This window comes from Saccoglossus kowalevskii, chromosome 7, assembly GCF_978046115.1.
Source record: "Saccoglossus kowalevskii chromosome 7, keSacKowa6.1, whole genome shotgun sequence".
Taxonomy (NCBI): Eukaryota; Metazoa; Hemichordata; class Enteropneusta; family Harrimaniidae; genus Saccoglossus; species Saccoglossus kowalevskii.
The window spans coordinates 35796473-35820654 of record NC_140647.1 but is presented as its reverse complement, the minus strand read 5'-3'; the positions used below and the strand labels follow the sequence as shown (position 1 = coordinate 35820654).

At 35.2% G+C, this 24182-nt stretch overlaps 1 protein-coding gene across 4 annotated transcripts in view; it reads right to left on the bottom strand.

Annotated features, from left to right (window-relative positions):
• The window catches only part of LOC100373046 (uncharacterized), a 56594-nt gene that overhangs the window by 5777 nt on the left and 26635 nt on the right, over positions 1-24182 (bottom strand). For 3 of the 4 annotated variants that reach the window (XR_014929937.1, XM_085501517.1, XM_085501518.1), the window contains exons 2-7: positions 22285-22472; positions 13782-13917; positions 13216-13337; positions 9296-10157; positions 7628-7798; positions 7244-7409 (exon numbers count right to left, since the gene is read on the bottom strand). Coding sequence is in view for 3 of the 4 variants with exons in the window: in XM_085501517.1 (XP_085357643.1) it covers positions 7244-7409; positions 7628-7798; positions 9296-10157; positions 13216-13337; positions 13782-13917; positions 22285-22440 (1613 nt within the window). In the remaining variant the exon portion in view is untranslated. Of the gene's footprint in view, positions 1-2631; positions 3065-7243; positions 7410-7627; positions 7799-9295; positions 10158-13215; positions 13338-13781; positions 13918-22284; positions 22473-24182 lie in introns of those variants that run through there. The other variant, XM_085501519.1, reaches the window with a different exon arrangement.

The window sequence follows — 24182 nt, the reverse complement described above, 5'->3', positions numbered from 1 at the left end:
CCAGAAAAATGTATAAAGAGAGCGACAAATTTGAACAATGGAAGAAAAATGATTAAGTTGACTATACTAGTCGGAAACACTAAATAGAATAAATAGATGAAATACATTTTTTTTTTGAAAATTAGATCGAGACCCTATAAAATAATATAGGGTAGAATACTGAATATAAGCATTCATTATTATGACAACATTGCATTCTGGGAATGTCTAGTTATAGCAGGTGGCAATTTGATAGACCATACTTCCTTTTATCAAGCCAATCAGCTAAGAAATACTGTTTTCAATGAATGACTCTAGTTGACAGGTGGGTTACAAATTTATGTAAATAATCATCAATGATCAAAATAGGAAAAAACCTTTAACCAGACATCACTAAAACAATCATTTTGTCATGATTCTTTCCAGAATGCATGTACTGTTACATACTAATATCATCAAGGATTTGCAAGGGGAGGGTTTGCAATGGGTTTTGATGTGCGATAAAGATCTCATGCCAATTCCCAAAAATCACTAAATTGTGAGATGTTCACAAAATCACAAGAGAAATATTAATACAAACAATTTTGTGAAAGAACTTGTTAGTTTTTATCTCAACTTGTGTTCATGCTAATTCACAAAGCATGTACATCTCAACTTATGTTCATGCTAATTCACAAAACATGTACATCTCAACTTATGTTCATGCTAATTCACAAAGCATGTACATCTCAACTTGTGTTCATGCTAATTCACAAAGCATGTACATCTTAACTTGTGTTCATGCTAATTCACAAAGCATGTACATCTCAACTTGTGTTCATGCTAATTCACAAAGCATGTACATCTCAACTTGTGTTCATGCTAATTCACAAAGCATGTACATCTCAACTTGTGTTCATGCTAATTCACAAAGCATGTACATCTCAACTTGTGTTCATGCTAATTCACAAAGCATGTACATCTCAACTTGTGTTCATGCTAATTCACAAAGCATGTACATCTCAACTTGTGTTCATGCTAATTCACAAAGCATGTACATCTCAACTTGTGTTCATGCTAATTCACAAAGCATGTACATCTCAACTTGTGTTCATGCTAATTCACAAAGCATGTACATCTCAACTTGTGTTCATGCTAATTCACAAAGCATGTACATCTCAACTTGTGTTCATGCTAATTCACAAAGCATGTACATCTCAACTTATGTTCATGCTAATTCACAAAACATGTACATCTCAACTTATGTTCATGCTAATTCACAAAGCATGTACATCTCAACTTGTGTTCATGCTAATTCACAAAGCATGTACATCTCAACTTGTGTTCATGCTAATTCACAAAGCATGTACATCTCAACTTGTGTTCATGCTAATTCACAAAGCATGTACATCTCAACTTGTGTTCATGCTAATTCACAAAGCATGTACATCTCAACTTATGTTCATGCTAATTCACAAAACATGTACATCTCAACTTATGTTCATGCTAATTCACAAAGCATGTACATCTCAACTTGTGTTCATGCTAATTCACAAAGCATGTACATCTCAACTTGTGTTCATGCTAATTCACAAAGCATGTACATCTCAACTTGTGTTCATGCTAATTCACAAAGCATGTACATCAGTGATTTCACTCATTTCTGTTCACGTATTCAAACATTTCCTAGAATTGGTTACAAACGGTTTGATCAATGCACACATGAAGATCACAAGAAGTTGTATCATTGTACATAAATATCAAAATTGCATGCCCCTCATCTCATAAATCCTCAACATTTATGTCTAATCCATTACATTATAATCCATTATACTCAAACAAGACATTACATAATTAACAACTGACACAATAATAAATAGATTTAGTTTCATAAACTATTTCTCAGAATTTGATTTAAATATTCAAAATAACTTCATTTCATCATGATTAAATAATTTATCACTTAACATGCAGTGATTCATAATTCAAATAGTGCCATCATGCAACACCATCAACAGCTCTCTTGCGTCGTCAAGGTTTAAAATGTCAATTTTGAATAATAGTTATTAAGGAAATATTAATAGAAACACACAAATATAAAAAAAAAATTTTGGCTTTTATAAATATAAAAAAAAAATATAGATAAAATAAATATCTTCGGAAGCTAGCATTTACAAAAGATTTTATAAATAATAAAATACGGATCAAATTTGTCAGCTATGTTATAATAACATGTCATCAAAAAAGAAATTCTATCAATTTTTGTAATAACAGTGAATCAATAGTGGGCCCAATTTACTCAACAGAATATATAATTCACCCAATAGCCCTCAATTCACCCAATAGAGGGCATGATTCCCCCAATAGAGGGCATGATTCACCCAATAGAGGGCATAACTCACCCAATAGAGGACATGATTAAACCAATAGAGGGCATGATTCACCCATGATTCTACTAATAGATATTGCGTCTCACCCAACACAAGGCATAGTTAATGCAAAAACTAAAGGGAGTAATTTACCCAATGGGAGACATGATTATCACCTGATTCACCTAATACAGGACATTCTCAATAGAGGGCATAATTAAACCCCCAAAAAAAGCATAATTAAACTCAAGAGAGGGCAGGATAGTTTAATATATTTTCATTGTGTTCTAACTGTAACTGGGATAATAAATAAGCAGTAATAAACACGGAAGAAATTAAATCTGCAAAACCGAAATTGCAGCAACTGTCCCTAGACACTAGATTGATTCTCCACTGTACCATCATGCTTTAATCGTTTGATGGTGTTTTTCAATGCTTGTCTTTTATTACAGAACCACACTCTAACTACCTCCCTGTCATAGTTCAGTTTATTAGATAACTCTGTCATATCCTGACTTGATGGGTGGGTATTTTTCTCAAAATGTGAATTCAGTATCTCTAGTGCCTGCGGGGTAAACGAGGTACGACGTTTCCGCTTTTTGGATGGTTCACTGCCAACAAACTCTGTCAAAGGTCCCACACCATTTTTATGACGATCTTCAGCTTCGGACATCCACTGTTCAAGAACTGGTTTGATTTTCTGAGCACTTTTGGGGGTAATGTCCAACTTTTCAAACCTAAAATACAAAAGGTATATAATATTAGTATTGGAAGTCAGGAAAATAAAAGTGTTTGGTGTGAAGCAAGAATTAATAGTGCATTTAACACAAATTTGTTCAATTTGTTTGCTCAATTCTAAATACAGTTTTAACTAAACATACCAAGCAAAATATGATTTTGGTGCATACTGAGCAAGTGTCTCTATCATACAGAAAGATGTATATAGGAAATAAATGACAACCCTTAGTGCGAGAGACCTGTCTAAACTGAAGAGGAATCCCCCTCTTTGATGCAAACCTTCAATCTATGGATTTCACTACATCCCTGGAATACCCTACTAATCCAGATCTAGAGACCTACCTGCAAGCCAAGATTTAGGGATCCATTTACGAGCCCAGATCCTGGGACCTATCTACTAGCCCAGATCCTTGGACCTAACTTCTAGCCCAGATCCTTGGACCTATCTACTAGCCCATATCCTGGGACCTAACTTCTAGCCCAGATCCTTGGACCTATCTACTAGCCCAGATCCTGGGACCTAACTACTAGCCCAGATCCTGGGACCTATTTACTAGTCCAGATCTAGGGATCTACCTACTACCCCTAGGACATCCTACTAGTCCAGATCTGAAGACCTACCTACAAGTCCCAGATTTAGAGACTTATTTACTAGCTCACATCTGAGGACATACTTACTAGCCCAGATCCGAGATGTATGTGCTAGCTCAGATCCAGGGACCTACCTACTAGGTTTAATTGGAGGGAGAGTGTCTACCTACTCCTGTTTATCAGGGGGAGATCTACCTACTAGGCCAGATCGGGCAACCTACCAAATCTCTCAGATCAAGAAGCCTCATTCAAAGGTGCAATCACTAGCCAGTGCCGAAGCGCAAACAGACATTTACATATTATTTTCAACCTAGCATTTAAGATTTCTATTGAGTATGCCAAATTAAATATACAAGACAAACAATAGAAATGGATGGCACAATTGTTTCCCATCTCTGGCAGAAAAGAGAAACTTACCGATTTGTCTGCCGAAAAATTCAAACTGGTTGCGCTTCAGTATGGTTAGTAAGGTCCACACACCAATGGTGCCCTGGCATGTACAGAGCTATCAGTTCCAATCAAATCTAAATTGTTTGTAAGTATAAAGTTGTACATCATGTGATAACGACAACAGGGTCCATATGAGTGGGACAAACACACAGAGGCCAGGGGGAATCACAGATAGAACGCGATACGCGCCACACAGCATGGCCGGGTTAATTAGACATAGTCTTTACCTTGCCGTTTATTCGGTGTTATTTACTTACTTTACTTCCTATGTCGACAGCAACTATGAGTTTAAAATTATTTCTCAGTACTTATTCACTGTTACAATGCTGTACCATTACTTTCACCATCCTACTACAGCCAGATCTGAAGGCCTTTGCCGCAGCATGGCCGGGTTAATTAGACAGTCTTTAGCTTGCCGTTTATTCGGTGTTATTTGCTTACTTTACTTCCTATGTCGACAGCAACTATGAGTTTAAAATTATTTCTCAGTACTTATTCACTGTTACAATGCTGTACCATTACTTTCACCATCCTACTACAGCCAGATCTGAAGGCCTTTGCCGCATTCTGGCCATGCTGTGTGGCGCGTATGGCGTGGACGGGTTTCATGTTCTCTGCACGTAATAAGCTCGGTTATTAAGCATCCTTTTTTGGGGATGCCCGGTGGCCGAGGGGAAGACGTGTAGTGGCGTGAAGCTAGGCGATTTGGTGCCGTACGCGAGCGCCGGTTCGAGTCGCGCACGCAGTACGTATTTACTATAATTAGACATAGTCTTTACCTTGCCGTTTATTCGGTGTTATTTGCTCACTCAAAACATGTCTGATAAATGACTCCATGCAAGACCATGAAAACAAAATGGCAGCTTGTCGGCCATTTTGAAAAAAAAACTTGACATACATCATACAGCCAATATGCACGAACCTCATACCTAGTTTGAAACAAATCAGCCCAAGTGTGTCTGAAAAGAATCCATTTTAGTGCATTCATAGATAATAAATGGCCAGCAGTTGGCCATCATTAATCAGATCACCAAATCAATGCATGTGTAGCATTTGAAAAAAATCAATCCAAGGACGTCTAAGGTTCAGATCCGGCTGGATGCACGGAGACTAAACCACAAGTTTCTATTCAAACTTTGTTCAAACAGCGACTAATAATTAGGTTTTGAAAATGACCTGGGTGTGTAAATTAAAAGAAAATTATATGGTAACATAATTCATGAATTATCCAAGCACATGATCTGTATACATAAACTACACAAAAACAGAAGTTGTACACAACACATACATAAGAACTGAGCAAACGAATGTTTACTATATCTTTAATATGAAAACCAACAAATTATATCATCCCGACATTACTGACATCTTGTTTTACCAAGAAGCTATGCAAGTATCCGTAAGTAGTTTGCCAAGACCTATTATATTTACATGAAGTTTGTGTATGTTATGGTGTACATACAGTATTAAATACGAGTACAGTCAAACCTGTGTTAACGACCACCTGTGCAGAGCGGCCACCTGCTCATAGCGACCACCTTAGTACAGTCCCTTCGCAGTTTACATGTTAAAGACACTGGATATAGCGACCACCTGTCCAACGCGACCAGCGACCACCCTATTGTAGACCTATTCACAATTTAACCTTTGTATAACGACCACCAACATTTCCATCAGACGGTATCAGCAAAAAGACAATACCTACTTGCGAATCGCTAACAGGAAAGTGGCCATATGTTACGTTCAGATTACCGAGTACGCAATCTTTAGGGCTAATAGACAGGGGTGACCATCGCAACTTGGTTTGTGAAGTTGCGAAAAAGTAAAAAAAAAAAGTTGAATATCATCTGAATGTAACGTCTGGAGACTGGAAAGATTTTAACAACAAATTAAAACAGTTTCATTCAAAGTTTGAAATGAAAAACTAGCTTGTTTCCGATCGGTACTATACTATCGATTTCCAGCCGGCCAACGGCACTTCTGTGGACTGTCTCGCACATGAAGAGCAAATTCCTCCCGCCTCGAAAACAAAGAAAAATGAACCAGTTTTAATAAATGAGAGATGTTTTATTTACCTTGTCGACATGAAATATCCAAACAAAATAATAAAACATTCGTTTATTTCGTTTTCCTCGCGGGATTGCAAAATCCGACCTATTTTGGCCGCCATACTGTTTGTTGTTGATCGTTATAAATTATGCTAATGAAGCTAGCGCATGGGCAAAACGTATTGTTACTGAGGGGTCATCTCAGGGTTATTCTCAACGAAAGATGTTTTCTATTTTGATCCTCTTTTTTTTTTTTTTATAAAAGGTAATATCAATAATTCGCAATCGAGAAAATTCGTTTCGTTTGGGCAGTTTTGACACGTCGATGCTTGCAACAAATAACTGTAAAATTGCGTGTGCGATCATCATGTTTCATTTCCGGTTCGTTTGACTTTCTGATTCAACACCGAGAGTTGGAGCAATCGTTATGAGTTTGGTAAATTTTGTTTATTACCAATGCTTCTTCATTTTTAATGCTTGTTTGTTTGTTTTTTCAAACACGGCAACTTTTCCTGTGCATTTTGTCACAGTGTACATTCGACAATACTAACGATGGGACTGATTGCCGCCTGTGATGGAATATGTGTAAGAGACTGGGGAATAAGACTGCGTGGCGAGAGTGTGAAAGACTGAGCTGAAACGCCAATGCGGCCGATCGTTGACAATCGTTCTTATGCATTAAATACACCAATGAATCCATGGGCAGAATCACTTGGTTTCAGTGAATTTACATGATATAATTTGTAGTAAAAAAGTAAAGCTGTGTAATTATCCAGATGAAAATGAGTGACTTTTATTAAAAAAGACCTATTCATTGTACAATGTGTAGGTTTGTTTTTATGTTTTGCTTATGATCTCCCTTAAAATTCCCGCCCTAATTAATATTCATGATTGAATGAATGAATAAATTTAGGCCACCTCCATATAAAGACCACCTGTCTATAAAGGACAGTTTGGCTCAGTCCACTGACTGTCCTTTATAGACAGGTTTGACTGTATTTAGTAAACTGCATTTTAGCAGTGATTTGTCATTATGTTCATTGCAACTGATATAGATTCATTTTATATATTATGTCAAATGGTACCAACCTGCAAATGGCAGACTGACTATACGCTGGACCTTCAGTTGCACTCAGTGCTTGCCCAACTTGAGTCTGAGTGAGCCCCAAGGAAAGCCGTCGAATCTTGAACTGCTTGGCAAATTCACGAATTTCTTCCAAATTGACGCCATCCACCTCCGTGTTACTGTTACCATCTATTGTTAAACATGGAAGGTAAAATAAAATAAAAATAAGTATACACAATATTATTGATTGGAGTTTAAATCATAACTATTTTTATCATGCTTTGCAGCTAACTATCCTTGCATACTAATTTAGAACTGCCCAATGGTTTCAGAGAGTTTGGCTAATCCACTTATAAATAGGGAATGGCAGGGTATGACAGAATACAAAACAAGTCTATGGTACATACTTGTAGTAAGCTGACTAATATTGGTGGTGCTGCCGGCAGGATTAGCCTGGGTTTGGGGAGAACTTTGTGTCGCCGTGACAGCTGTAGATAACGAACTAGAAGGAATAGTGGGCTGAGTCAGCACTGACTGGCCAGTAGAACTGGACAAACCTACCGCAGACACAGCCACACCTATATGAAAGAACAAAATAATAAAATAAAATTTAAAGGCAAAATGTACCAACAACTAATAATTAACTATGATATAATTATGTTGGGATCTACACCTTATGAAAGCTTTTCTGAAGAATTTCAAATTAAACAAATAAAGAAAAAAATTAAAGAAATCCTGTCAAACTTGTGCATAGGAACAAGGAACGGCGTTGACCCCTAAATTCTATCCCATAGTATTTGAGAATAATTGACCCTCATTTGGAACAAATTCATGGAATAAATCTGTTACACAAATATGCTAATGTAAATTCTGGAACGGTATGAATATTATCAACAAAATACACCATAGTTCTCTGCCAAGCCATGCTACGATTGGTTGATAGTAAGTGAGAAAGAAATGGACATGACAATATATGAGAAAAGTTGTGGTCACATTCAAGTATTTAAAATAACCAAATTTGATGTTAAACTTGGCTGCCAGTAAGCCAATCTTAACGGGTACAAGGAACATAAAAATCAAACAAAAGAAGTCTGCAAGCAGTTACCAATTTAAATTAATTTGTGTTGTTACCAAAGCAGTGATTAGCACATCAATGAACCAAACCTTGTACAAATTATCAATAATCATAAAATTGTGCTAAATGTCATTTTCACATGTTATACAGAACACACTAAAACAACACGGTTTCTATCAGCAATGTTGTCAAGTTGATGTACACATAATAGGCAGTGGTAAAACACATTTCTTTCCTCTTTTATTACAAGTCAACAAAGACAAAAGTTAATGTTCCGTTCACTGCGAGATCTCACAGAACGAGCGGAAGACATAGATTAAATGTTGACTACAAAAATCAATGTCGAAATGCCAAGCTTCCATAGTGCATTATTAAGCATGGAAATACTCCTAAAATACTTTGAGTTTAATGAATCCCATTTGAAGTTTTGACATCACGACATTATGACCTTTGTTTGTTCCGTTTTAATGTTTCATAGAATATAAACATCAGATACATATTCGACATGACTAAAACCACACTGACTGTCTTCATGAGGTCTGTACAGACAACAGTGAGTGTGCAATCTTACAAAAGACTCAACATATACTCTCACGGTTCGTACATGTTCTAGATTAGACTTTTTAAAAAAAAATTCTATGACCATTTCAAAAAAATCAAAACATTATAAATCATAGTTTTTAAAAGGAAAATCAACTTATATATTTTATACTCAATATCATAGTTAAATTGAAATATATGGCCAATTAAAACATTCAAAGATTGTTTTTTTCGAAGGATAACATATTTTCAGTTGTTTTCCAGACCTCATCAGAACATTTATTCAAATCATCAAGACCTTTTACACACATTTTAGACCATTAACACATCGCCTTGGTACGTTGTTGGCGATCCATAGAGGTTTTCGGCAGGTGATGTGTTGTCAAGTACCCATATAGAGTTCACCAAGCACCTGAAATGAAGCTAATGTCAGTATAGCGTAGTGATATATAGTTTTTACCTTGTGTACTGAGGTGCGTATTTACAGATGGAATGGCAGCAGTCATCACTTGATTGGTAGTATTCTGAAGAACCTGGGGTTGGGCAGTCATTGTTTGGTGGGTAGAGGCAGTAACTTGAGGAGTGGCAGCAATAGCGCCTGCAGCGGATACAGCAGTTAGTGTGGGTTGTGTTTGTGCTGTAGAAGTACAGAGAGTGCTTGGCAACACAGCACATTGTGAGCTTACAGTAGAAGACACAGCGGAGGGAGTAGTTGGTTGGGCTGCAACAGTTGTCACCATCTGTCCACTTGGAATACCTCCAAGACCAGCAGCAGAAAGAACTTGACCAGTTGACGACGGGATGGCAAGAAATTGGACCCCACCCTGTCCCTGCGCAATTGTCACAGGAATTGTTAGGATTTGTTGCTGTCCTGTAGAATTTGTAACTGGAATTGTGAGAAAATGTTGCTGGGGCTGTCCCGTTGCGCTGTTGGCAGGAATGGTAATAAGCTGCTGACCAGTTAAGCTAGTGGCTGGCAGGGTTAACACTTGAGATGATGCGTTTTGCTGTGTCTGAGAAGTTTGTTGTTGTTGTTGTTGAGCTGCCTGTTGTTGAACTGCTTGTTGAACAGCTTGTTGTTGAACAGCTTGTTGTTGAGCTGCCTGTTGTTGAGCTGCCTGTTGTTGAGCTGCCTGTTGTTGAGCTGCTTGTTGCTGGGCTGCCTGTTGTTGAGCTGCTTGTTGTGCTGCTTGTTGTGCTGCTTGTTGCTGAACTACTTGTTGCTGAGCAAGCTGGTGCTGGCCAGCAGCTGAAGCCGTCGGTGTAACAGTATTAGGTAGTACTTGTTGTGTTGTAGACAGTAAGTGTTGACCAGTGCTCACCTGAAAAACAAAATAATAAAGAGTACACATTATCTTTCCATATTCTCAGTATGTTTACTTTATTTGAACTTCTGTGCTAAGCTTAAATAAAATAATATCCAGGTATCATCATTATCCAATTACACTGTCATTTTTCTACTCAGAGACAACCATATGAAGAAAGATAACACTACATTCTTCAATAAAAACCTTCTCCAATTTAAGCCAAAGGAGCACATTTTCAACAATATTCTTAACAATATATAGGCCAGCCACATCAACATTGAGCCGAACAGATCCAAGTTCAAAAATGATTGGACTAAACTTTTTCTGAATTTTTTTGAATTTTCCTCCCACAAAGTGTTAACGACAACGATGAAGACGACAACGAATACATTCCAGTTGCAGTTTGACAATATGTAAATAGCATGCAAATGTCGTCATGGCAGTTAACTGCAGTTGAATGATGACTGCAGCCAAGATTATACAACATACACATGTTATTATTACACCAGTGATCCCAACATGTTCTCACACAGCTGTCTTTATAGCATGTTGATATAAAGACCATGTACATGCTATGAAATGCACTGGAGGAAATAAATCCCTAACAGTATTTATTATAAATGTAAAATACATTATTTGTGAATATAAATCATTTAAGGCGAGAAAAACTGTACAAGTTTTTAGTCAATAAATTAATTAAACAATAACATTTCTGATTACTTTGCAGGTATCCATTGCAGTTACAATATACTTCAATTAAGAAAAAAAAAATATATCCAGTCTGAGAAGGAACTGAAGGTTATCTGACCTCTATACTTGACTGATCACTTGAAGTAGAACAGGTGTATGGAGGCGTCAAAAGCAAGCACTTGTCATCTGACAGTTTTCTCTGTTTTTTGTGTCTTGTAAAAATTTGCTGATTTGCATATTTTTACAATCAAATGAATGACATGAAAGGTTCACAAAGAACAATAAATATTGTTTGAAAATAAAAAATTAGATATACTGCAGTGATTTCTGTTTACCAAGTCTTTAAAGAAGAACAGCTGAACAAAATTAAAACCCAGTGAATAATTAATGCATTCATAGTATGTTGTTATGATGAATGAAGATTGCTTCCATTTAAATTCTGTTGACATGTTCAACACCTTGTCTGTATTTATATCACATGTCACATGATTAAATAGGATGACCAATCTGTTATGAAATCCAAGTGTCAATAATTGACTTCAAGTGTTGTGGTCGGTACAACAGCCCAGGACAGTGCTTTCAGTCAGCACAATGGTCCAAGACAGTGCTTTCAGTCAGCACAATGGTCCAGGACAGTGCTTTCAGTCGGCACATCAGTCCAGGACACTGCTTTCAGTCAGCACAATGGTCCAGGACAGTACTTTCAGTCGGCACATCAGTCCAGGACACTGCTTTTGGTAGGGACAATGATCCAGGACACTGCTTTTGGTCGGCACAACGATCCAGGACACTGCTTTTGGTCAGAACAATGCTTTTGGTCGGGACAATGATCCAGGACGCTGCTTTCAGTCGGCACAACGGTCCAGGACACTGCTTTTGGTCAGAACAATGGTCCAGGACACTGCTTTCAGTCGGCACAACGGTCCAGGACACTGCTTTTGGTCGGTCGGGACAATGATCCAGGACACTGCTTTTGGTCGGGACAATGATCCAGGACACTGCTTTCAGTCGGCACAACGATCCAGGACACTGCTTTCAGTCGGCACAACGGTCCAGGACACTGCTTTTGGTCAGAACAATGGTCCAGAACACTGCTTTCGGTCGGCACAACGGTCCAGGACACTGCTTTTGGTCAGAACAATGGTCCAGAACACTGCTTTCGGTCGGGACAATGATCCAGGACACTGCTTTCAGTCGGCACAACGGTCCAGGACACTGCTTTTGGTCAGAACAATGGTCCAGGACACTGCTTTCAGTCGGCACAACAGTCCAGGACAGTGCTTTCAGTCGGCACAACAGTCCAGGACAGTGCTTTCAGTCGGCACAACAGTCCAGGACAGTGCTTTCAGTCGGCACAACAGTCCAGGACAGTGCTTTCAGTCGGCACAACAGTCCAGGACACTGCTTTTGGTCGGGACAATGATCCAGGACACTGCTTTTGGTCGGGACAATGATCCAGGACACTGCTTTTGGTCGGGACAATGATCCAGGACACTGCTTTTGGTCGGTCGGGACAATGATCCAGGACACTGCTTTTGGTCGGTCGGGACAATGATCCAGGACACTGCTTTTGGTCGGTCAGGACAATGATCCAGGACACTGCTTTTGGTCGGGACAATGATCCAGGACACTGCTTTTGGTCGGGACAATGATCCAGGACACTGCTTTTGGTCGGTCGGGACAATGATCCAGGACACTGCTTTTGGTCGGGACAATGATCCAGGACACTGCTTTTGGTCGGTCGGGACAATGATCCAGGACACTGCTTTTGGTCGGGACAATGATCCAGGAGGTGTATAAATTGTTGAGAAGGTTTTAAAATCTGTATTTGAGTTTCATTTTATTGTTGAGTGCTGTAAATCACCGGTAGTATCTTATCTATTCAAAATTTACCATCATCTAAAGTTCATGGTCAACAACCACAATATTTTGAAATATCCTGCATGCTAATTATTTAATTTATTATGCTAATTTATGCAATTACATGGAGTATGCAATATCTAATTTACATAATTTGGTTTCCTGGCGTGCTATGAAAACTGTCGTTATATTCAATACATGATGATGTTTAACAAAGCATATATAGTACAACTGGTGAACCATTCCTGAAAACATGCTGAACAACAATTGGCTGACTATTCTTGCAATGTTCTTTAGGAATCAGAATGAGGCAGTTTATCTGAGGGACTGGTTTAAATAATGACTGGACTCTTGGTTGCTAGGCACTACTGAGTGTGCATAGTTACAAAACTAGATCAAAGGTTACAAAACTACAGTAAAAACATGATGAACAACAACTGGTGAACCAAAGCTTTCTCTGTATCAGCACATTGACCTTGAAGGTATTCCTAAAAGAGATGAAATTCAGTATGTTCAGTATTACCTGTGTGCCTAGTCCATGATGTGCTAGTAATGCTTGCTGTTGTGCTTGTAATGCCTGTAACGTAGCTGGGTTCATCATCAGCTGATGAGCTGCTAGTGTAGGCACAGACGAGGCGTTGGACACTGAAAACAGAAAAATGATTATTAGTGATAATATCAGAAAAACCAGTATTGTCTTGAGGGTGAGAGGGGAGAAGACAATAGATTCAATAACTTTACTAATTTATGACTTTTCTAATAACAGATATCGAATACATGCCTTACAATAACCATCATGAAAGAAACGACTAATCAAACCCACAGTGGCGTGTCTATGGTCAAAACAAGTTATATTTGAATGATGAAGCATACAATCAGTTAGAGATGCATTCAATAGAGCAAACACAGTAGCTATATTTTTTAAGTATTTCTAATAAAAGCACATGTAAACCAGCTGCATTCGATGTATACTGGATGATTGAAATGTGACTCATTGTAACCATAGAAACACCTGTCATGTGTCATTTACATAAGTGTATATGCTACTACAGTGATAATACAAATACCACACCCACTCAGAGTACTTACCATCATATTTATTGACATCAGCGGCTGAAGTCGTCACTGTATTGTCATGAATTGATTGCACTGCCACTAATAACTGGTCCTGTATACTGTCTTGTCGTATAGAGGGCTGTACTGTGTGGCCTGACAACATGGGATCCTAAAACAAAACATTGAAAATATGCTGTCAATTACAACAAAATAAATGTCTCCCACAAGGCTTTGCCAGTTCCAATTGTTCTGTTATAATAAGCTAAAACTTTTAATTAAGTTTAACAATTATTAATAATGAATAACTAATTACATTCAACACTCTCTCACAAGATAAAACAGGACAAGGGTAAAGTGGAAGTTTTTTATTATATGAATGTCCTAAATCCAGAAATCTTGACAAAAATTAGGAGGTGGGTGAGCAAAGTAGAACTGACAAAGAAGTCATTTTTATATTTGCAGACTCCAGAGGGTGCACTAACATGTAGGAATGAATGACTATTAAACATCAATAAATGTTACTTTAACACCAACCATGTTATTTTCCAATTAAATGTATGCACATGTCAAATAATATGAATGAATAAACACCAAAAGTTAAAACAGTGGGTCATTATATCTGTAATTGTACCACTGTTAATTACAAATTATTATACTGGTAATAAATATAATAACAGAAAACCAAATACTGAATAAAAAATACTGAAAGAAATAGGTGTATAGTTTTCAACAAAATGTTAAAAATATATTATTTTTACCAAAATTGACGAAAACAATTACCAAGAAGAAAGAATTGTCAAGAAATTATGAAATCTGATAGAGGTACAGAGAATTGCTTGATTTCCACCATCTTGAATTGTCAAATGAATACATGTACATATGTGTGACACAAGGCATGATGGGTAAATCAATATTATCAATCAATGCATGTCAGAGATATGTATCTCTAATAGAAGAGCACATAAACACAACTACATTTAGTATATACTCAATCATAAAAATATGATTTATTTTGACCTTGACATACCCTTGTCTTTTACAAAACTACATGTGATACAAACAAAGCAAGTATAGTTAGTAATTGCTTCAAACTGAAGTGGCATGTAACGAGTCAAATAAAGACACCTAATTAATTACAATTTAGAAATTAAACAGCATACATGTACATTGTGTATCTATTTGTTTTACTTTAAAAGATAAGTCATGTTCGATGTACATAGAATACCGGTATATACATGTAAAATGCATTGATTGCATTTTTATGCACATGCATATTATGGTTTTTATTGACGTATTGTTGGACAATTTCATTCTAAAATTCAGTTTGTTGGTACTACAATAGCCTTTGTTGTGCTGCATATACACACATAAATACAGCCTAAAATGCAAGCGGAACAGTTCCGATGTAATTTTTTTGAAAAAGGGACAGTGAAAGAAACAAGCAGCCTGTCGGCTGAGATAGCTCCGCTGTTAGCAATGCACATGGCAATTAAAGAACAGAAGATATCATTAGAAAATGAACAAATCTGAGAGAGGTCCACATGTAGTACCTATATGTATAATATATCAAAGCAATTGGATTTGCGGTTTTCAACAAGAAGTCGAAAATATCACATTTTACCAAAAATTACAAAAATATTCATCAAAATTAGAGAATTAAAGATATCATTATGAAATGAACAAATCTGAGAGAGGTCCACATGTAGTACCTATATATGTAATATCAAAGCAATTGGACTTGTGGTTTTCAACAAGAAGTCGAAAATATCACTTTTTACCAAAAATTACAAAAATATTCACCGAAATTAGAGAATTAAAGATATCATTACAAAATGAACAAATCTGAGAGAGGTCCACATGTAGTACCTATATATGTAATATCAAAGCAATTGGACTTGCGGTTTTCAACAAGAAGTCGAAAATATCACTTTTTACCAAAAATTACAAAAATATTCACCAAAATTAGAGAATTAAAGATATCATTACAAAATGAACAAATCTGAGAGAGGTCGACATGTAGTACCTATATACGTAATATCAAAGCAATTGGACTTGCGGTTTTCAACAAGAAGTCGAAAATATCACTTTTTACCAAAAATTACAAAAATATTCACCAAAATTAGAGAATTAAAGATATCATTACGAAATGAACAAATCTGAGAGAGGTCCACATGTAGTACCTATATATGTAATATCAAAGCAATTGGACTTGCGGTTTTCAACAAGAAGTCGAAAAGATCACTTTTTACCAAAAATTACAAAAATATTCACCAAAATTAGAGAATTGAAGATATCATTACAAAATGAACAAATCTGAGAGAGGTCGACATGTAGTACCTATATATGTAATATCAAAGCAATTGGACTTGTGGTTTTCAACAAGAAGTCGAAAATATCACTTTTTACCAAAAATTACAAAAATATTCACCGAAATTAGAGAATTAAAGATATCATTACAAAATGAACAAATCTGAGAGAGGTCCACATGTAGTACCTATATATGTAATATCAAAGCAATTGGACTTGCGGTTTTCAACAAGAAGTCGAAAATATCACTTTTTACCAAAAATTACAAAAATATTCACCAAAATTAGAGAATTAAAGATATCATTACAAAATGAACAAATCTGAGAGAGGTCGACATGTAGTACCTATATACGTAATATCAAAGCAATTGGACTTGCGGTTTTCAACAAGAAGTCGAAAATATCACTTTTTACCAAAAATTACAAAAATATTCACCAAAATTAGAGAATTAAAGATATCATTACGAAATGAACAAATCTGAGAGAGGTCCACATGTAGTACCTATATATGTAATATCAAAGCAATTGGACTTGCGGTTTTCAACAAGAAGTCGAAAAGATCACTTTTTACCAAAAATTACAAAAATATTCACCAAAATTAGAGAATTGAAGATATCATTACAAAATGAACAAATCTGAGAGAGGTCGACATGTAGTACCTATATATGTAATATCAAAGCAATTGGACTTGCGGTTTTCAACAAGAAGTCGAAAATATCACTTTTTACCAAAAATGACAAAAATATTCACCAAAATTAGAGAATTAAAGATATCATTACAAAATGAACAAATCTGAGAGAGGTCCACATGTAGTACCTATATATGTAATATCAAAGCAATTGCACTTGCGGTTTTCAACAAGAAGTCGAAAATATCACTTTTTACTAAAAATGACAAAAATATTCACCAAAATTAGAGAATTGAAGATATGATCATGAAATGAACAAATCTGAGAGAGGTCTACCCAAGGTACATATACACCAAGTATCAAAGCATTCAGGCTTGTAGTTTTCAAGAAGAAGTCGAAAAAGTAAAACATTGACACGGACGACGGACGACGACGACGGACGACGACGACGGACAATCACTCATATGATAAGCTCCGCTCGACAAAGTCGACAGCGGAGCTAAAAAAACATCATACGCAAACAATCAAGACATTTGATTGATTCTGTATGAAGCCGAGATCTGTTGCGTTTTATTCACCACGAGTTGAATGTCATAAACAGGCCGATCAGATCATTGTGCAGTAAATAAAGTTTATGTATGATGACTGGAAAAACTGCATTATGTTTTTGTTATGGTACTTCAACCAATTTAGCAATTTTTTTAAGTAAAAAACAAATTCTGAAAAATAGTTCAAATTTATCTATTAATGTAATAAAATTCTTGTAAGTGCTATAAACTCAGCGTAATCAATTTTTCTGTCCATGAAACATTTCTGAAATTTGGCTATTCTAACAGACTAGTATGATTTTGTTATCACTGATAATATTTTGACCGTTTTCAAAAACAGTAATATTAATGTGGTTGAATGTTTTTATGGTACATGTATTATTAATACAAGTACATCAATATATCCAAGCTATATATCTAATAGGATGGGAACAAATACTGGCCAATATTTGGTGATTGATGAATTTTCAAATATGAATGAAAAATTTAGATGAAAATTGTTGAAAAAAGAAGACAATCTGAAATGAAATTTCCCAAATACATGTATCTTGAAAAATGCACATGCTAAAATTCAACTTGGCCGAGATTTCAAACTGGTTAATAAAATATTGTAATTGGAACCACAAAAAAATTAACAAGCAGCCTGTCGGCTGAGATAGCTCCACTGTTAGCAATGCACATTTCAATTAAAGAACAGAAGACATCATTAGAAAATGAACAATATGTATAGTATCAAAGCAACCGGACAAGAATTCAAAAATATCACTTTCACCAAAAATGACAAAAATAATCATCAAAATTAGAGAATTGAGAGAGGTCCAAATCTAAGAGAGGTCCACATGTAGTACCCTATATGTATAATATCAAAGCAATTGTATTTGCGATTTTTAACATGTCGAAAATATCACATTTTACCAAAAATGACAAAAGTATTTACCAAAATTAGAGAATTGAAGATATCATCATGAAATGAACAAATCTAAGAGAGGTCTACACAAGGCACATATACACCAAGTATCAAAGCATTCAGGCTTGTAGTTTTCAAGAAGAAGTCGAAAAAGTCAAACATTGACACGAACGACGATGGACAATCACTCATATGATAAGCTCTGCTCGACAGCGGATCTAAAAAACGAAGACAGACCCCCCCCCCCCTATACATCTTTCCCTTCATCTACAATACAGGCAAGATAATAAAAGGTTGTAGATGCAAAACAAGTAACAGGGTATACATTTTTATTGAATTCATTTTACAAAATGTTAAAAATTTACATAAAAATAGAACTATTAATAATGTATGTGCGATTAAACATTCATATAAGCATTCAGACAAGCATTCACACAAATAAATTAACAGATAATGATTGACATGCAACAAGCAACTACTTTCAAATGCTTGTTTTTTATGACAACAATTGCTGTAAGTCAGCTGTACTCGTGGATATCCTGGTCTGGGCCTCTCTACTCACGTCATTGCAGTGTCTGTATTTTTTGATCAGTGAACTGCATTGGTTTTTATCTGAATTAAAATAGCTTTGTAAGTAACGAGAAATGCAATACATAATTTATAACTTTTCCAATATTATAAGAAACAGGAAGCAATCCAAGGAATTAGGAGACAGACTATCAAGGGAATTGAGACTAATTCCTGACACAAAGTTTGTAGAAATCCTATCATTCCGTAGGGACATTAGCATATTACTTGGTAATCTCAAAATCTGACTATCTACTTAAATATCACATGACCCGACCTGACTGTATATAATTTAAACTACCTACTCATGCCTTTGATTTGTTGGCAGACATTAACCTCTGTTCAAATCCTGTGGGGGTGAATACAAAAGTACATCTTATCATACCTTAGTTAGGAGAATTTAGCACATGTGAAAATGTCTATAGGTCTATAGTAGTACTGTAATGACAAATTAGATATGAATCTCCGTTCAAATCACTTTGAAGAACATAGATTAAACTTTACACCACCAGACCTTCTCGCCCAAATTTGTCTGCACTTTTTTCTAGAAATGAACTCTAATTTGGAGCCAATAGACAAATATTGAATTAATTTTCAGTTTTAACTCAAACATAATTTGGCTATTATTGTCCCTATTTTGTGAATTTGTGATGAAAAGAGGAAACTGGTGGTGAAAGGGTTGACATATCTTACAAGTTAGAAGAATTTAACCCATTTTAAACAATGATTCAGTGGGGGGGGGGTCATCAGCGAAAAGTAGATAGGTTGAATTGTATTTACTTGACTTGTAAAATTAACAGAATTTGGCATATGAAAGATTGTCTGTGAATCTGGGTGTAGTAATATTATGCATATTAAGAAGACCACATGACCATATGTGATAAGTTAGTCATATCTTATGTGCCATGCTGTTATTATAGTAGTATTAAGTTTCATTTAAATTTGGATGAGTGATACAAGAGATATCTGTGAAACACGCACAAGTTTGCTAGTCTGTGTGATTTGATTAATTAGTATGCACTCAATTAAACCCTAATCAGAACTTGTATTTATCTCAGAGCACCTAGTTTCATTGACATTCAAGTGCTTGTTGAAATATCTAAAAATTGGCTAATTTTTATGCAAGTTATTGTTCAAGAGCATCTATCAGGTTTCATTGAAAAGCAATGATTAGTTTTTGCTGGCTGAGAAAGCTCCACTGTTAGCAATGCACAATTCAATTAAAAAATTGAAAATATCATTAGAAAATGAACAATATGTATAGTATCAAAGCAATCAGACTTGCTGTTTTCAACAAGAATTTAAAAAATATCACTTTTTACCAAAAGTATTCATCAATATTAGAGAATTGAAGATATCATCACGAAATGAGCAAATCTGAGAGAGGTCCACCTCGGTATTTATATGTATAGTATCAAAACAATCAGACTTGCGTTTTTCAACACGGATGGGCAAATTTACGGCAGAATCCGGTATGTACCAAGTTTCAATGAAATCAAAGATATATGGGTAAAATAGACATACATACACATAGGTACAGAAGAGTAAAAATCTATACAACATGATTTGTAAGTCAGAGAACCAAATACCTAAATTTATCACAGAATGAAACATTTAGGACAAAAATGTATTAAGTATACAAACAGATTTTAGTGCATTCATTCAGTCATTTATTCATTCATACTCTTTGCAAGCTTCATATAAGAAAATAGTAGAAATGATTATTGGTTATGTTTAGTAATTACATTGATCAGAATTAATTAAGTTAGAATTAATAAAATGAAAGTGTGCTATTAACAGTTTGAAGGTGACTACTTTACTAGAAGCAGATGACTGATTAAGATGTCTATGTTATGGTTATAATGGTTAGTTTACGATGAAAATGCAGGTTTTCCTGTACATGTACAGTTATCGCTAACTGACCTTCTTAATACTAAGCCGTCCATCAATGGAGTGTACAGATACTATTGGATGAACAAGTTGATGCCTGGAAGGTACGTGTTCCTGGAAATAAAATCAACCTTCATTGTATACTTCACCTATCACATTCTGTTTTCCTGAGATGCAAACATTATCAGAACTAGGCAACTGACTATTATAAATATAATCAAATTTCAAACAAAAACAGACCTTTATTCCCCTACATGCATGATGTCAAAATATATTCACAATTGACATTTTCCTTATAAAATCTAATTTTTTTTTTACTTTTCTGAACCAAATTAATATTTACAGAAATTTCATAATGGTGAAGCAATCCATAGACCTTTAACAGATGAAATAAAATCACGAAATACCTTAATTATTAATAGCGATGCTGAAGAAAATAAGAATCCCATGCTTTAAAACGCAGGAATTGTTAACAATTTAGGAAAAGCGCAGAGATATTTTGAATATTTCAGTCAGTTCAAGAAATTCTCTAATCAGGAACATTGATGACAGCAATTGATGTGAGGAATGTTGCCATGGTGACCATATCCATTTGATGTCAGCCAGGCTTTACAATTCAAAAGAATGCTAATCACCTACATCTTTTTCTCAAAAAAACATGCCTCACATAAATAATCCTTTTATTCTCGGTTTTAGCTCCTGTTTAAACATAACACAATACAAGGCTGAAAATTAACATTTTCCCCTGGGAGCGTGTTTGGGATGCCAATTTCAATAGATGGTATCCATATAAAATAACAATCGGTAGTCTTCTAATTTTTATTTTTGAAGCCATACACAGTTGTCATACTATATGAAAATTTCTTCAATTTTGGCAATTTTTCCTCAAGTGAGATTTTCATATTGGAGAAGATTTTAATTCTAAAGTTTACTATATCTTAGTATTTTGATAAATTGATGGAGAGAAATTCCTAATTCTTAGTAATTCTTATAGTAGTCCAGTTGGACTACTTATTTTTGAAATGAATACATAAAGTGGAAGCGTGTGCACACATGCCTTAGGGTATTGTTAATTCTGAGTCTTGCAGTATCCAAAGTGAACTACACGATGTAGGATTGTGCAGGTATATTTAGTACAGCTCTGTAAATACAAAATGCAAGTCCATGCACAAATAGTCGCTATACAAAAGAAATGTGATTACTAGATTTAGTAATAAATATCCAAAGAACAAATACAGAAATGTCACACAAACCTATGATATCTTCAAATGCCTTTAACCTCAATAACAACCATTAAACTATGTATCACCCGTCAGTAAAATTGAACAAAATGTGTTATGATAAAAAGTATAATAAATACTCAAAATATGGCAGATATTGCACCAATGCATTATTGGTTCAGTATTTTATTGATGAGATAGATTTGAAAACAATTAGCATAAGTCGCTTTAATTTAGATAACAGGAGATAAAAGGCTTTATGCATATTACTATTTGATCTATAGTTTGGCTGTGATTCATTATGAGAGGTACTGGAATTCAAATTTTATCAAGAACTCTCATGCTATTATCAAATGTTGCAGAGAAGCAACAGAAGTATGGGTAAACCTAAAGAACACTGTATCTGACAAAGACAGATTTTATGTCATCTGTGCTAAACCAGCATGGAGACAGAAGAGTATAGGAATTACCTGATTGCCAGTGATGACATGCTGTGCATTTGTAACAGACGATACACCGTGATGTCCACCTACGTCTTGACCTTTAACATGGTCTCCATGCACCTGCCCCTCAGCTGTTACACCATCGACCACCCCTGTCTGCTGAGTGGTAGCGTCTCCATCCATAATGATGATGACTGGGAGAGGTTAGTTATCACCTGAAATGAGATGAAAGAAATCCAGGAATACTGAAATTAATCAAGGAAAGATGATTTCACTATAAATCAGAATACTTGACCTGGAAAATATAAAATGCAATACAAAAACACAGTAGCTTCATTTATTTTCAGCAATTTTAAAATTCAACAACACAATTAAAACCATATGCTTGATTTTAACCCTAAAAATGACAATTCTCACACTTTCCCTGATAAATAACCTGGCTAAATAGTATACTTCATACATTGTATACGTGCAAGCAGCCAATTTGCTTTTCATTGCAATGCTTGATTGCGTACATTAAAATTAGAACGCCATACCTAATAAGTAACCAATTTTTTTTATTCTTCATAGAAATGAACTTTTTAAAATCGTTATTCATAGCATAATTTCACAACGCTTATAATATACTTTTAAACGCTCCATGAAACAACTGACTGATGTAGACGTTAGTACATGTATACAGTCAGCTCCATGGGACAACTAACTGATAAAACCATTAAACAGTCAGCTCAATAAAACAGATTTCACTCAGGTAGAAAATATGTCTGTTTACCTATCAAAGTATAAAAATATTTAGAATAGATTATTTTATACACCATGAAATTGGAATACACCAAAGAGCAATTCATAATGGATGTACATTCTAGAAGTACATGAAAAAACAGTATTTTGGTCACTTTGTTTTCCAACATCAATGTGCACATGTTTTCTTTGGTTTAATTTCAAAATTGTCGTAAATTTAAATTCATCCACAAAATTTAATGTTTTTTTAATTTTTTTCTAAGATTCCTGACAATATTAAAAAAAAAAGCTGTGACATCCATTTTTAAACATACACTGTTTTCATTTCTAAAGACAGATGTGTATTGCGTTTCTTCCCATATTGAGAAAAAAAAAAAAAACAAGCTTATCCATTCACCTTCATGTAAAAGCTAATTTCAACTTAACAATGGAATACATATGAGAAGAAGCACAAGTGACAGCCAATGATGGCCCCATTGAAATCACGTAAAAAATAATGACACGATTTTGCTGGTTTGCTCACGTAAATATATTTCAAGATGAAAAAAAAACCATAATCCAGCAATATATAGGCAACTCACTGAGTAAAATTGTCAAACTGACAGAAAAGCCAAGCCAATTTACATTGCAGGCATATGAACAGTGAAGAATTTTTGCTATGCCATAAATATTTTAAAATGTTTTATGCAAGAAAATATTTAGATTTATTGAAATCTTCATAGCAAAGTCGTTATTACCAGTTATATAATCCCCTTTCAGTCTTTGAAAATCAGAATTTTTCCACCATTATTTTTGCATATTTTTATATAATTTTATACAGTTGACAAGTCAAGTTTGTTATAAAATAGTAGGCTGAAGATTTAATATATGAAAAAAAGAAATAAAGAACACTGTGACACCTTGACAGGTGTAGATGTATTAGTCAGGATATACACATGATTCAATGAATTTATTCATCTTGCTGTCCCTACGTGTTGCAATGCCCATCAATTTAACAAAAACTCAGTCAAATAAACTCATCAATTATTCATTTATTTTTACAGACTATATCTTGCATTGAAAATTTAAAACAAAAAAACTGGCTGCCATTTAAGACATTAGCAATTTTGAACAGAGGACAACCTGACACTGAGATAGTTCTAATTACTAACCAACAATACAACATTCATCCATTTAAATAAAAT